Source organism: Astyanax mexicanus, chromosome 13 (genome assembly GCF_023375975.1).
Source record: "Astyanax mexicanus isolate ESR-SI-001 chromosome 13, AstMex3_surface, whole genome shotgun sequence".
In the NCBI taxonomy this organism is placed as follows: Eukaryota; Metazoa; Chordata; class Actinopteri; order Characiformes; family Acestrorhamphidae; genus Astyanax; species Astyanax mexicanus.
In genome coordinates, this window is record NC_064420.1 from 40,758,789 (window position 1) to 40,773,870 (window position 15,082).

General features: G+C 38.0%; 1 protein-coding gene across 10 annotated transcripts in view; it reads left to right on the plus strand.

Moving 5' to 3' along the window:
• The window catches only part of ube4b (ubiquitination factor E4B, UFD2 homolog (S. cerevisiae)), a 35,836-nt gene that overhangs the window by 17,362 nt on the left and 3,392 nt on the right, over positions 1-15,082 (plus strand). For all 10 annotated transcript variants that reach the window (XM_022676959.2, XM_049486470.1, XM_049486467.1 and 7 more), the window contains 15 exons: positions 510-624; positions 2,801-2,884; positions 3,271-3,327; positions 5,150-5,266; positions 5,413-5,511; positions 5,849-5,962; positions 7,149-7,347; positions 8,304-8,442; positions 8,836-8,935; positions 10,220-10,347; positions 11,654-11,752; positions 11,853-12,088; positions 12,347-12,473; positions 12,631-12,775; positions 13,548-13,682. In XM_022676959.2, the coding sequence (XP_022532680.2) occupies positions 510-624; positions 2,801-2,884; positions 3,271-3,327; positions 5,150-5,266; positions 5,413-5,511; positions 5,849-5,962; positions 7,149-7,347; positions 8,304-8,442; positions 8,836-8,935; positions 10,220-10,347; positions 11,654-11,752; positions 11,853-12,088; positions 12,347-12,473; positions 12,631-12,775; positions 13,548-13,682 (1,894 nt within the window). The remainder of the gene's footprint in view (positions 1-509; positions 625-2,800; positions 2,885-3,270; positions 3,328-5,149; positions 5,267-5,412; positions 5,512-5,848; positions 5,963-7,148; positions 7,348-8,303; positions 8,443-8,835; positions 8,936-10,219; positions 10,348-11,653; positions 11,753-11,852; positions 12,089-12,346; positions 12,474-12,630; positions 12,776-13,547; positions 13,683-15,082) is intronic.

The window sequence follows — 15,082 nt, forward strand, 5'->3', positions numbered from 1 at the left end:
TACATCTCTGTAAATCATCATCAGTGCAAATAATCATCAGTCAGAGGCTTCTGAAGGTGCAAAAAAATATATTTAAAATACAATATATATAAATAATGTTAAAGCAGACTCTTTTTATTAAAGGTGGACATTTAATATTTTTTTTAACATATTGTGGTAAATGTTCTTATCAATTTGACAGTATACATTTTCAATGCTTAAAGAACACTGACCTAAATGTATGTTTCATTACAAAGACCTGATTAATTGGATATTGTTCAGCAAAAGCTGAATGAAAATCACTTTACTATGAATACGAGTATTTAAGTGGTAACATTGTGAATGGTAAAAATGTCTTTAAATATTGTGATACAGTGTTTTTACTCTACAGTATTTTTTTTTTAATCTTCCAGCTCTGCTCTATATCAGACATTATCATCACAGTTTGTAAATGGTCTCTTGTGTTAATGCCAAATCATTTTAAGTTGATTGCAGTTAAATGTGAACGGCTCTCCTCCTTCTAATCCTAGGGCCCCGCTGCAGCCCTCCTTACTAGTCCCCTACATGCTGTGCCGGAACCTTCCTTATGGCTTTATCCAGGAGCTGGTGCGCATGACTCACCAGGAGGAGGAGGTGTTTAAACAGGTGGGAGGTGCAGTGCACGCCACATGCTGTTTCATTTTGTGCTTGAAGCTGTGGAGGAAGATGATAATAATTGATGTGCCATTCTCCGTGGCATTAAATATGTGTGTGTTTTTTTAAGTGCTGGAAACGTTTTAATGGAAAAGCTGAGTAAGATGTCCTCCACACCCGATAATCCTCCCTGTGTGAAAGCATATCCTTATTTAAACCCAGTTGTTTTCCATATCAGTCTGGTCCTCTTACTGCAGTAATGCAGCAGATTGTGGTGTTAGTGAAACAGAGCCTGCTTTGTTCTGGAATAATGGAGTTTCCAATCATGCTAATCATGGATTTGTCTGAATCTCAGTAATAATGGTGTAGTACAGTGGCGCCGGCAAGAGTACTTTTCATAGTAGACACACATACTGCCCAGAATGTAATTTTTTAAGTTCCAACATACATGCATAATGAATGAGTAAGAAAATGCAAAATATTATTATTTTTTTTTTTTTTTGCATTTGTTGCTAGACCTGTCACAATAATTACATTGTCAACTTATCATACAATATACAGCTCTGGAAACAATTAAGAGACAATTTCAGTGTCTGAATCAGTTTCTTTATTTCTCTATTAATAGGTCTATATTTAAGTAAGATTAACATTTTTTATAAACTACGAACAACATTTCTCCAAATTCCAAATAAAAATATTGTCATTTAGAGCATTTATTTGAAGAAAATTAAATAACTGAAATAACAAAAAGATGCAGAGCTTTCAGACCTCAAATAATGCAAAGATTCATATTCATCATGTTTTAAGAGTTCAGAAATCAATATTTGGTGGAATAACCCTGGTTTTTAATCCCAGTTTTTTATGCATCTTGGCATGTTTTCCTCCACCAGTCTTACACACTGCTTTTGGATAACATTATGCCACTCCTGGTGCAAAACATCAAGCAGTTCAGCTTGGTTTGATGGCTTGGGATCATCCATCTTTCTTTTGATTATATTCCAAAGGTTTTCAATTTGATAAAATCAAAGAAACTCATAATTTTAACTGGTCTTATTTTTTTTCCAGAGCTGTATGTACATGACCTCAATTATTTTTACTGAACTAAATATAGGTCTTTATACTTTTTAGTAATGAGATGGGATTCAGGAGTTGGTGAGTTAAATTTGTTTAGAAGTGGTTATCTTTTTTATTTTTTTATTTATGCTTTATTTCAAAATTTAATTCAGTTCAAATGTTGTCACAAAGGAGCTTTACAAAGATACAGGTCCAAGCCTCTTATGAGTGAGTACCACAGTGATAGCACCAACAGTGGCAAAATAATGCTGGCAACCACTATATATTGAACATTAAAAATATCTATATCTTAGTTCCTGAATATCTTATTAATTTTCTTAATGAAAAAAAGTTTGACAGTATAAAATAGTTTTATTATGCTATTATTACATGCTGTTTATCGTGACTGATCTACATATAACCAGTTCAACAAGACCATTAAACTTCTTACCCTACTTCACACATTTTAAAGACCAACAAGCTCAAAAAACAAAAGCAGCAGCCAGCAAAAGTATTATATACTGTATTACATATTTAGCACAGACTGTCGAACAGTATAAAATAACATAAGCAAGGTACAAAATATTCAACTACAAAACCAAAGCATGCTCCTTTATACTAAATTATGCAGTTGTTTTACCAATTTTCAAAATCAAGAAAAAAGAGTAATGGTATATTCCTTGTTTGCTGGGTCCAGGTGACCAGATATCATGCCTTATTCTATTTTTTAATATAACAGACCATTTAAAAGCATGTAGTGCTTGCCAAAACCCAAAGTAAGCCAACTTCAACTTTTCCAATAATCACAATTAAGCATCAGGAGATTGAACTTGCACTGACCTTTTTCTAGTGTCATTAACAGTAATCACCAGCCATCTGACGTTGTGAGTGGATAGTGGTTGCAGCCAAAATACCCTTAAAAAATGTAATTCCAAGCACATTATTTATGAGATATGCAAGTGAACTGCTGCTGTTACAACTGTATTATTCTGAAAGAATTGTTGAAAAATGAAAAAAATCATTAAAAGAGACAATAAGCACAGTGTGTACAGGATTATACTGCCACTGCCGGCGCCAACAGTTTAGTACTCTCCTCCTTTCAGCTCTATAATAATCAGCCTTCTTCCTCCTGCAGATCTTCGTCCCCATTCTCCAAGGGCTCGGATTAGCTGTGAAAGAATGTTCGTTTGACAGTGACAACTTTAAGTACCCCCTGATGGTAAGAGACGTCTGGCCGGGCTTAATGTGCTGCCTGTAATGTGATGTACTCCTGTGACAGTCAGTCCTCATGAAAGCTTTTGATTTCTGGCTGAACGCGAGCTGTTTGCTTTCATATCCTGCAGCTTTATGTCCCAAAACCACCGGTCTGAATTGAATCACACATCGTAAAGTACTTTACAAACTGTGGTTTGTGTGTCAGGCTGATACAGCCTTATAAAACAGCAGTAGATGTCCTATAAAAGGGCTGATCTATAAAATCTGTCCTGCTTTGATACAAAGTTCAGTAACATGCATAAATATGATGCATTTTTTGCAGCATTTTATAAGAAAAGCCACAGTGTGATAAATCTGTTGTTAACATTTACTCTTTTTTTTTGTTTACAGGCTTTAGCTGAACTTTGTGAAATTAAGTTTGGAAAGACTCACCCTATGTGCAATTTGGTAAGTTGGTTAATCAGACCATTACAGGGCTTAGACCTACCAGGGTATTTGAATTTATATTAGATTGCTTGTAAAATGGCATAGATCAAAAAACAAATCATCATTTATGCCTTCTATGACACTTCCAGTACACATATTCCATTGTTAATTGGTCAATGTTGGTTAAATGCCAACACAACTAGAATGAATTCAAAGATTCCTCTCACTATCTCACTATATTTCTATTATTATGTTTTTAATAGAATTAAAAGTGATTTCTTTAATCACATCACTTTAGGAAACATTTAAAATGGCTTAATTTTAATTGTAAAATATTATTAAGGCTGGACAATAACTTAATATCAATAAATATCAATGATTTGTGATTTTATTTTTAAACACATTTTTGATATTTAAGTATACATTATTTACAGTATCTGTCACTGACCAACACTTATTACAGGGCACAATACATGCATTGGCAAATTCTCTTTTTCAAGGTTTGTAGGTACAGAAGTCCGATGTGGGCTTTTTTTTCTTTTATATTTTTCATGTCAATATTGGAATTATTATGTACACCAAAATTAAGAAATACATTTTGATTAAAATTAAGATTTGGGGAAATCATCCAGTAAGATGATTGTAAGTAAGTAAGTAAGATGATGGAACACCACAATCTGCCTGTACAGCTTCAGATTAGTGTGCTATAGATTTTACAAGTGTCTGCCATTGTTCTGGGTGGATGGAACGCCATGATTGTGTAGAGCAGTGTTGGTCAAACAGCACCCACAGGAGTGCTTCATTTAAAAGTCTGTGAAGGTCATTGCATAAGATTTACATCATTTTCATACTCATCATATCATTCACTCACTCCTCATTCCCTGTGGGTGGGGCACTGTCATTGTGAAAGGTGATCCCATTACTATAAAGGCGATCGGTCAGAATAAGTGCATTGATTAGCATTGACCCTTCTAAGGAGAAGTAACCCCAATCACAATTTCCAACCATTTGCTGATGTCATTACTATAGATATAAAAAAAATAGTTCACTTTAGTCACTGTTTCTATTACTAACATTGTGCAGTTGAACTGTTTTTTGGTTAAAGCCTGTATCAACTCAGCTCCAGTGATGAACTCATCCAGTCAGTCTCTAGAGAGATCTTTTACTTTTGTGATCTTGGTCCAAAGTTGTGGTCAAGTGGAGTTTTTATGGTAATGTGATAAGGTTTTGGGCCATTTGTATTAAGGCCGAATCAAGTTTTCACAATAAACGTATCGAAGCTTAACAGAAGATTTAAATTGCATTAACCACGTTCAGCAACAGAGGGAGATCATCAGGTTCTAGACTGAGTGAGGTAGAGGTCCGCAGTGAGTGTACACATCAAACTACTTTTAAGACTGGGTAAAAATAAGAGCAGCCAAGCCAAGAAAACCTGGAGGAGTTTTGTCCATATTGTGCACAACTACAAATAATGCTGTGTTCCATTTACCTCTGATGTCTAAGCTAGGAATGATGGCACACTCAAGTTGGCTATGTTTCATTTAAACTTTCAGATATCAGCTATCATTATTAGCATTGTCTCAGGTTAACATTACTGCTGATAACCAGTTGATAGCCAGAGATGTATATGAAGTACTAGAGACCCAGACTTGCTGCTTCCACTGCTGTTGACATGCAGTGGTTTTGGTTGGTTTGGCTCTTTGGTGGCTTTCCTAGTAGGGAGTGTTCAATTTAAAATGTCCTACTAGGAACTAGGTAATTTTGACATCTGTTTAATCAAATGTTACGTATGTATATTAATTTCTGTTCTGATTTCTGTCTGTGTGTATATATACACCTATAGATGACGTCTCTCCCACTGTGGTGCCCTGATCCTTTGAGTCCTGGAGCCGGCAGAGAGATCCAGAGACTGTCTTTCCTTGGAGCCTTCTTCAGTCTTTCTGTCTTCGCAGAGGATGATGTGAGTCACTTGCATTAATATCAACTATAATGTACAATCAAGACAAGTACACAGAAAAGCATAAGACACAATACATAAATCTAATTAACATGCCATCCTGCATGAACTGTATATGTTTCATAACATATGAAATGCTGTTTTTCTAGACTAAGGTGGGAGATAAATACTTCTCAGGCCCTGCCATTACTATGGAGAACACGCGTGTGGTCAGTCAGTCCTTGCAGCACTATCTGGAGTCTGCCAGGGTGAGTGCTACAGCTCCGTCGCCCATGCATTTTTAATAAGCTGCTTCAATTGATCAATGGAACGTTGGCTAGAAACTTCTTTTTATAGTGCAGTGCAGTGCTAGCGGGTGGCCTGGTCATCTCTTATTATCCCTTAAGGCTAAATGGTGTTTTACTGTGTCTTCTGAGTTTAGAATGGATTTCTGGTCACTGAGACGTCTAAGCTGTATTTTTTTTGTAGCAGCAGCAGCAGCTCCTCAGAGGACCAGCTCCTAATCTGATTAATTTAATTATGCTGCTACAGATTTGTCCATATTTGTGGATTAATAGTCTGTGATTATGGGTTTGTTCTCCTCAGGGCGACCTGTTCAAAATCCTCCACCAGATCTTGCTGAACGGAGAGACGAGGGAGGCTGCGCTCAGCTACATGGCAGCTCTGGTGAATCGTAATGTGAAAAAGGCTCAGATGCAGGTATGACTCATTTCCGGTTAGGATTTAATCGTGTAATGTGATGGAGAAATTGCTGCACAGTTACTCACTCCTCTGATCAGTGAGTGAACCTGCTCTATTACTTTGATTCTAACGGTAATGGACTGTGGATGTGTGAGATGCTGACAATATATTTACTGTACAAGTAATGCGGTTATATTGGAAAAAAACAGGGCATTGAATGCATTCATGCATTGAATATTCAGCAACTGAAATTTTTATGCAAGAATAGCAAATTAAGACAAAAAATATTGAGTAACACTATTGTGCTTTGTTGATATGTCTGCTAAACCATCTTCAGTGTTCAGTAAGTATTTTTAAATACTTATAGTTTGGAGCTCTGAGCGGTATAAGGGCTTCCACTGTGATCAGAAGATTGCCGGTTCGAATCCTGTTCATGTAGCTTGCCATCGTCTACTGGAGCCTCGAAAGAGCACAAATGGCCTTGCTCTCTCTGAGTGGGTAGATGGCGCTCTCTCCATATCACTCCAAAAGTGTGCTAGTGCTAGTCTTCACCCTCCTGGTGATGGGGCATCACTAGTGATGGGGGAGTTCTAATGAGTTGGTTGGGTAATTGGCTAATTGCAAATTGAAAAGAATATGGGACAAAATTATATATATATAAAACTTTTGATTCATCATTAGAATACTAAATCAATAGAATGAGTACCATTTTTCATACTGCTATTTAACCCCTGCTACATCCACAACATAAAATCAAATATATATGTTAATCTTCAAAAAAAAAAATGATGTTCCGTTTCAGCTATAGGATCATCCTTAATAGAAGTATCCTTTTTAGTCACACATAAAACATACACCATAAAACATGTCAAAACGATCAATTTTAGCTTAAAATTGCAGCAGTTTTATGTGTTTTATCAAGTTCCTTACCTAGCGTGTGTTAATCTGTTAGAAATATCATTTTAATTGCAATGTGTAAATACTTTTCACATTTTAAAAAGAATACTCATCCTAATTTATATATTCATACATACAGATCTATATATTTCTACAAAACAACACTTATTCTGAACTATATTTAAAATCTGAACTTCCTGATTAAAATCTAATGCAAAAAATATATGCATATATAAATATATATTGTTCTTCTGTGTTAACGCATTGTTATACTGTTTTGTTTTTCTTCTCCTGGGGTTGGATACAGACGGACGATAAGCTAGTGTCCACAGATGGCTTCATGATGAACTTCCTATGGGTGCTGCAGCAGCTAAGTATGAAGATTAAGCTGGAGACTGTGGATCCCCTCTACATTTTTCATCCCAAGTGTCGATTAAATGTGAGTGTTGAGGAGACTCGACTTAAAGCCACCATGGAGGAGCTGAAGAGCTGGCTGTCAGAACTGCGTGAGTTAACATGTCTCTGTGTCTTTTTATCGTTCCATACAGATCTAGATCTATTGTAATGCATTCATTCATTTTGTATCAACAGAATAATTCTCCACTTTTGTATTTCTTTAATTTCAAGTTTGGATGAAACTAAAAACAAGTACATGGTACAAATGCCGAGCAGGTTTTTCTGTCTGTGCATAAAGTCAATTTAATTTGACATTTTAGTACTATAAAACATCTTGTAAAGCACTAAAAAACAATTATCCTGCCGTCTGAAAAATGATTAAGTTCCAGAGCTCAATCTTTTTGAGTTGCCCTGCCTTTGATTGTTCTACAGATGCTAGTTAAAACGAACTCTCTATTCTCTCTATGGTTTCTAAATCTATTTTGAGTTTTTATTATAACAAAACTGACTTCAGGGTCTCCAAGTGGTTCAGCCCTACCACTATGATCAGGAGATCGCTGGTTCGAATCCTGTTCATGTAGCTTGCCATCAGCTACTCGAACTCCGAGAGAGCACAATTGGGCTTGCTCTCTCTGGGTGGGTAGATGGCGCTTTCTCCCCACATCACTCCAAAGAGTGATGTCGATCAGCACAAAGTGCCTGTGAGCTGATGTATTCGGCAATGCTGCATCAGCAGCAGTCTGAAAAGAGGCGGTGGCTGACTTCTTCACGAAGTATCGGAGGAGGCATGTGCTAGTCTTCACCCTCCTGGGGTTGAGGAATAACTAGTTTTAGGGGGAGTCCTAAAGAGTGGGTTGGGTAATTGGCCTTGTAAATTGGGGGGGGGGATAAACGTTGGATAAACATTAGACATAAAATTATATATATAAAAAAAGTGACTTTAGTGACTTTTAAACCTTACTTTGGTCACAGGTAGATTAAGCCAGGTGCTTTATTTGTGCAGTTACAGTACTCTATTTTTAATATATTTTACCTCTAATGCCTTCTCTCCTTGTCTGTTTTGTAGATGAAGACCCAGCCAAGTTCTCAGAACCCAAGTTCCCTACAGAATGTTTCTTTCTAACGCTACACGCACATCACCTGTCCATCTTACCTGGGTGTCGTCGTTATATCCGCAGACTAAGAGCCATTAGGGATCTGAACAGGTATGTGTGTAGATGAGCACGATAGCTGTCTACGTTCTTTGTTTTTTTGCATTTTTATTTTTATTTTAGAGCTTTGTTGTTTTATTTATTTATCTATCATCATTCATCATTTTGCATTATTGTTACCAGTCACTGCTTGAAATAACATCTTATATGGGTTACTGCCGCATTAGTGGCAGTCATTCAAGCCGCTCACGTTAGAAGTGAAGGCCCTGGAGGAGTCTTGTCATGTTTGCAGTGTTTTTTTCTGAAGCCAGCTTCTTCTGAATGGCTAGTTCCCCCTACTGTTGGCATCTCTCATAACACTCAGCAGTGATTCCTCCTGACATTATTTGTTCAGAATGAAGGGTTGGTTAAGGTAACTGTGTGTGTTTGTGTGTGTTTATACTACAGAACTGTAGAGGAGCTGAAAAACAGTGAGAGCCAATGGAAGGACTCACCCTTGGCCAGTCGACACAGGGAGATGCTGAAGAGATGCAAAACCCAGCTGAAGGTCTTTAGCTTTTTTGTGCAAAAAAAATACAAATAATTACAAATGTTAATATTATGTTTAAATTTATATACAGGGTGTTTGCAAATCTTTAAAGGAGAACTCTGGTGTAAAATGGACTTTAGGTGTAGTAAAACATGATAAAAATTACTTATCTTTGTTGAATAGCACACCTCTACTCTCCTACAGCTTTCTGAGATACAGTAATTTTGTGCTTTTTGCCCAGCACTCTGTACAACGGCCATATTGGGGCATATTTTACCACGATAAATCGCTTTTTATATCATTATCCAGGCTCAAAGTACCTTCACAGCTTCTTGGTAGAATCCGGAGGCTATGTGGAATCTATGTATATATGTCTGTCATTAACAGTATAGTGATGGTGGTGCCCAGAGCTACAAAGAAGCGCTATGGGATGTAAACAGTGGTTTTTATAAACCTCTTGTGCAGTTTTAAAGTTATTTATGTCTCGATTTAAATGTCAGGACTCTCCGGATTCTACCAGTGAGGTGTGGAGCTACTTTGAGCCTGGATAATGATGTAAAAAGTGATTTATTAGGCAAAATATGCCCCGATATGGCCGTTGTACTGTGTTGTGGGCAAAAAGCACAAAATTACTGTATCTCAGAAAGCTGTGGGAGAGCGGAGGTGGGCTATTCAACAAAGTACTTTTTATCATGTTTTACTACATCTAAAGTCATTTTTACACCAGAGTTCTCCTTTAACTGTACTTATTTAAAAAAGGCCTTAATGTGTCTTAAAATGTTTTGCAAAGGTCGTAAAAATGCCTCATTACACAGAGTGTAAATACAGCTTTGGTTTCATTTTTGCACATTGCATTTTGCTTTTTTACTCCAAATTTGATATGCAGCTTACCTACTGATTAAAGGGCAGACTGAACTAAGCGAATTCATTCATTACTTGCTTTTAAAAAAGTGTAGATAGTACTGTAGGCTTGGTGAAACTGTAGACAGGCACTGGACCCTATTTTCAGTGTATGAAAGGTTCCTGAAATATGGATTTGTCAGTAAATATAGGAAACCCAAACTTAAACTCTGTAAAGTTTGGAGAAGTACTAATAGTGTTGTGCTTTTTTTTTCCTTTTTGTTATTATGGAAGTTAGTATGAAAATTAATTTAGTCTCTGAATTGTATTAAAAAGTTAAATTAAATTGAGTTTTTCCCCTCTACCTCCAGATATCCTGTATGTAACTTGGTAGTAATTAAAGTAAGCTGCACCTTTCTCTGACTGTCAGTAATTCTCCCTGCTGTTTTGCTGTGTTTGTAGAAACTGGTGCGCTCGAAGGCTTGCGCTGATGCTGGCCTGCTGGATGAGAATCTCCTGCGCAGATGTCTCCAGTTCTACAGTATGGTGATTCAACTCATTCTGCGCATGGTGGACCCTGCCTACCCCAAGTCAGTCGCTTCTCATTTACCTCAGAGTGTCCTGACACACCAGCCCATCTGTCTGGACCTCGTACCTCCTCAAGCATAGCTTCTGCAGGCTGTTCTGCACTGTTGCCACTAGATATCACTCTGTATCACTAGTTATCAACATGATCAGTGCTTGTGGTTTCATAATGTTCTTTAATTGACTGATTTGTCTTGCAAATGAGTGCTCGAGGAACTGTGGTCTGAACACAGTGGATATAATACATCTCTTCATGATGCTGGGATTTGTGGTTTTCTTTTATTGATTATAAATTCAGACCACTGCCACCTCTTGATTGAGGTATTTTGCTTTATGCAGGTGCAGAAGTTTCATACATATCAGCCTTTAACTACATTCACATTCCAAAAGTCATGAGATTCCACTATATTAAAAGATTAATTAAGTGATACTCAAGGTTCTTGCAGGATTTTAAAAAGTCTTAAAATGTCTGAAATTTGACACCTTAAATTTAAGGTCTTAAAAAGACTTAAAACGACCAGATTTCCATCCAAGGTCTTAAATTTTATTTAATCTAGCCTTAAATGTTTTCTGTGTTCTATGTTTCTGGGGGGGGGCTACCAATGTTTGTTTGTATGAGGTGATTAAACTATAAATCAGCAGGCAGAAAACAGCCCTTTTTGCACGCTACTTAATTAGGAAGTACTTGGACATATGTAGGGAGAGGTTGTGTGTAGACATATACTACTGTCTGTATATGTAACTGTTTTGATTTTGTTTTTAATATTAATTTATTTTAATATTTCCTTTAACTTGGAGTCTTAAAGTCCTAAAATGAATGTGCTGAAACCTGGAAGAACCCTCTTGCTGCAGAAGACCACTTGGGAATGCCCACACTTGGAAACATTGTGAGGTGTTATCTTGTGAGTGTGGTTGAACATTGGCAAGACAGGGTCACAGATGGGTGGGACATTTCTTCACCCACAGTTAATGTGCGCAGTGGGTGGTAATTATCCTGACCAGCAGTATCTGGCTAGAATTGTCCATCTAAGTGATCCCATCCACATTTAATACAGGAGGCCCAGCACACATATCCTGTCAGCGTTTTTTTTAGCTTCCATGGAGCACAATACTAGTCTCATGACATTTGGCTGGTCAGTGCATGGTGGTCTTTGTGGTTTGTTTAAACGTGGCTTTGCTGCTTTACAGAAGACTATTCGGTCAATGCGAATTCTTTGACGTTTGGTTGGTGTGTCAGGATTGTACAGTTTTACCTTCTCTAGTAATTCTTCATACATCCTAATTTAACACTGTGCATTTCACTCTTTACAGCATGTCCATGCCCCTGAGTCCTGAAATTCCCAAGAGCTTTGCTGCACTGCCCGAGTTTTACATTGAGGATGTTGCGGAGTTTCTGCTTTTCATTGTGCAGTAAGTTCATCCTGCTGATCCTGCTGAAATAAAGCTGAACTAACTCTAAACTAGTAGTGAATATTGGAGCTACTATTGATAATTTGTTCTCTTTCCCTAGGTATTCTCCTCAGGTACTGTATGAGCCCTGCACTCAGGACATTGTGACCTTCTTGGTCGTGTTCATCTGCAGTCAGAACTACATCAGGAACCCTTACCTGATTGCTAAGCTTGTGGAAGTGTTATTTGTAACTAACCCAGCAGTTCAGCCCCGCACACAGCGCTTCTTTGAGATGATTGAGAACCACCCTCTGTCTGTCAATCAGCTGGTCCCAGCTCTCATGAAGTTCTACACAGGTTGGTGGATGAGGCTGATTTGATAGCCACATATCTCAAACAAAACTATATGTGAATTAGGGTTGCGTATTATTGTCAAACTTTACAGAACTTTTAAGTACATTCCTTTGAAATCAATGATCCAACGTATTATTATTTTTAGTGATTCACTCTGTGTGAACAAGAGTTAAATTGGTAGATATCTCATGGAAAATAAGAACAGTTTTTATTTTTGTTGCTGAATGCATTCTTTTAAGAGACTTTGTTCTTCTTTTTTAGATGTGGAGCACACCGGAGCCACCAGCGAGTTCTATGACAAGTTCACCATCCGCTACCACATCAGCACCATCTTCAAGAGCCTTTGGCAAAACATGGGCCATCATGGTACCTTCCTTGAAGAGTTCAAGTAAGTTTTTTTTTTTTTTTTTTCTTTCTTTAATCCGTGATCTGTGCCTTTTGTTTCTTGAATGAATTACTAAATTCATTGTAATATGCCTAATAAAATAATAAATAAACCGATTTCTTTAATTCCTTGTTCTCTCTCTTTCTTTTCTGCTCTGCAGCTCTGGGAAGCAGTTTGTACGCTACATCAACATGTTGATCAATGACACAACATTCCTGCTGGACGAGAGTTTGGAGTCCCTGAAGCGCATCCATGAGATCCAGGAGGAGATGAAAAACAAAGAGCAGTGGGACCTGCTGCCCAGGGTTAGATTTGAGCTAAACTGTACATTTTCAGTAGGGTTTTTAATTTTAAAGCTTTTTGACTGTATGATTTAAGTGGCTCTAGACAGCTTTGATGATGTTTCATTAAACTTGGTATTTGTTTAGTTTTTAATGAGCAAGTTTTGGGCTCCCAGCTCTCATTAATAAAGCACTATTGAATTTCCCTGGGACTGTAACTGTATCTAATATGTTATAGTTCCCTTAGTTGTAGGGCCCTTAGTTGTAGGGCATTTACTCAGACATATAGTTCTTTGCTTTGGTTCAAGTCAATGAATACTAGTACTTTTATAAACTCTGAGGTTTTTTCTTTTGGTTTGGTTTGTTTTCACACAGGGCAAAAAATATAAAAACAAACACAGCATATTCTCTTTGCCTATTGGTCAGACAAAGTAGTGCAGATTTCTGTGCAGTTCTGTGTATGGGATTTATTCCTTGTTGTTGTAAATTATCTAAATATTTTACCAGGATAGCACCTGACTATGGAAGCTGTTTAGCTCAAACTTGATAATTAGACCCGATCCTTTGGTCAGATATAGTTCAGATCACATTCTTACAACAAGCTAATTGCTTTAGACTTCTCTAGAATCTTTGTATGGTTGTTGTTTTGGTTTGCTTCTTAATGTGATTACAGTATTTATGCCTCCTCACACAAATCAAACCAAGCTTAAAAAAGTGCAGGTGTAAAAACACTAAGACTAACCCAATCAAATGTCTGTGCTGCTGCATTGACCCACTTGCATGCTGTTCTTCACAGGAGCAGCAGCAAGGCCGCCAGTCCCAGCTGACTCAGGACGAGAGGGTGTCGCGCTCCTACCTGGCCTTAGCCACAGAGACTGTGGATATGTTCCATATTCTCACCAAGCAGGTCCAGAAGCCCTTCCTCCGGCCTGTGAGTCCTCAGTTCTGCCTCTGTGCTTCCTGCTCTAAATATACTCTGTGACGGATCAATATCAGACAGGTTCGATAGAGCCCAGAGAGAGTGTTTATTATAGGGATTTATTGTGCAATGCAGGGACTGGAGATTAAGCATATTGGGGCAGACAGCAGTATTAGCAATATTAGGTAATCGTGGTATATGCGTAAATGGCAGAGGATTGGTAGGCTCCTGCTGTGCTGTAAACAAACCTCCTGCACTCTGATCCCTGTGGGTATTTATAGTCACCTCTGAAAGTTGAGCTGCTGCCAGTCATTGCATGGATATTATTTGGAGAGCGCAAGGAAATGATTCAGTTTACAATAATATGTGTTTATAGCAGGGCTGCTCATTCCTGGTACTGCAGAGTTTACCTCCCCCCTTAATCTCGCACACCTGATCCAGATTATTAAGACTTTTGGGGATGTGAACATTCTAGGTGTATTAGATTTGAAATCTACAGAGGGCGTACAGGTGCATCAAATAAAAAAAAAATTGAATATCATTGAAAAGTTACTTTAGTTCAGTAATTCGGTTTAAAATGTGAAACTCATATATTATATGGATGTATTACACACAGAGTGATATATTTTATGCATTTATTTATTTTATTAATAATGATTATGGCTTACAGCCAATGAAAACCCAAAACTCAGTGTTTCAGAAAATAAGAATATTATATAAGACCAATTGGTACTTTTGGCAGTGTGGCCAGAGTGCCAATTCCTGCTGGAAAATAAAATCTACTTCTACATAAAAGTTGCAGAGCAGAGGGAAGCATGAAGTGCTGTAAGATTCTGTGGGAAAACACTGCACTGACTTGATAAAACACAGTGGATCAACACCAGCAGATGACATGACTCTCCAAACCATCACTGATCACCAGTAAATTTTGCATTTCTTTTTTTTTTATCTTTTTAAATACTTTTCTTCCTATTTTCTCTCCAATTTACACAGCCAATTACCCAACCCACTCTTTAGGACTCCCCCTAATCACTAGTGATGCCCCAACACACCAGGAGGGTGAAGACTAACACATGCCTTCTCCGATACATATGAAGTCAGCCACCGCTTCTTTTCGAGCTGCTGCTGATGCAGCATTACCGAGCAGCATCACAGCGCGCTTGGAGGAAAGTGCAGCGGCTCGGTTCCGATACATCAGCTCACAGACGCCCTGTGCTGTGGACCTCACCCTAGGAGTGATGTGGGGAGAGAGCGCCATCTACCCACTCAGATGATGGCAGGGCCAATTTTGCTCCCTTTGAGTACCGGCAGCTTGATGGCAAAGGTGCATGAGCAGGGGTATGAACCGGCGACCTCCCGCTCATAGTGGCAGCGCTTTAGACTGCTGGACCACTCGGCACCCCTAAATTTTG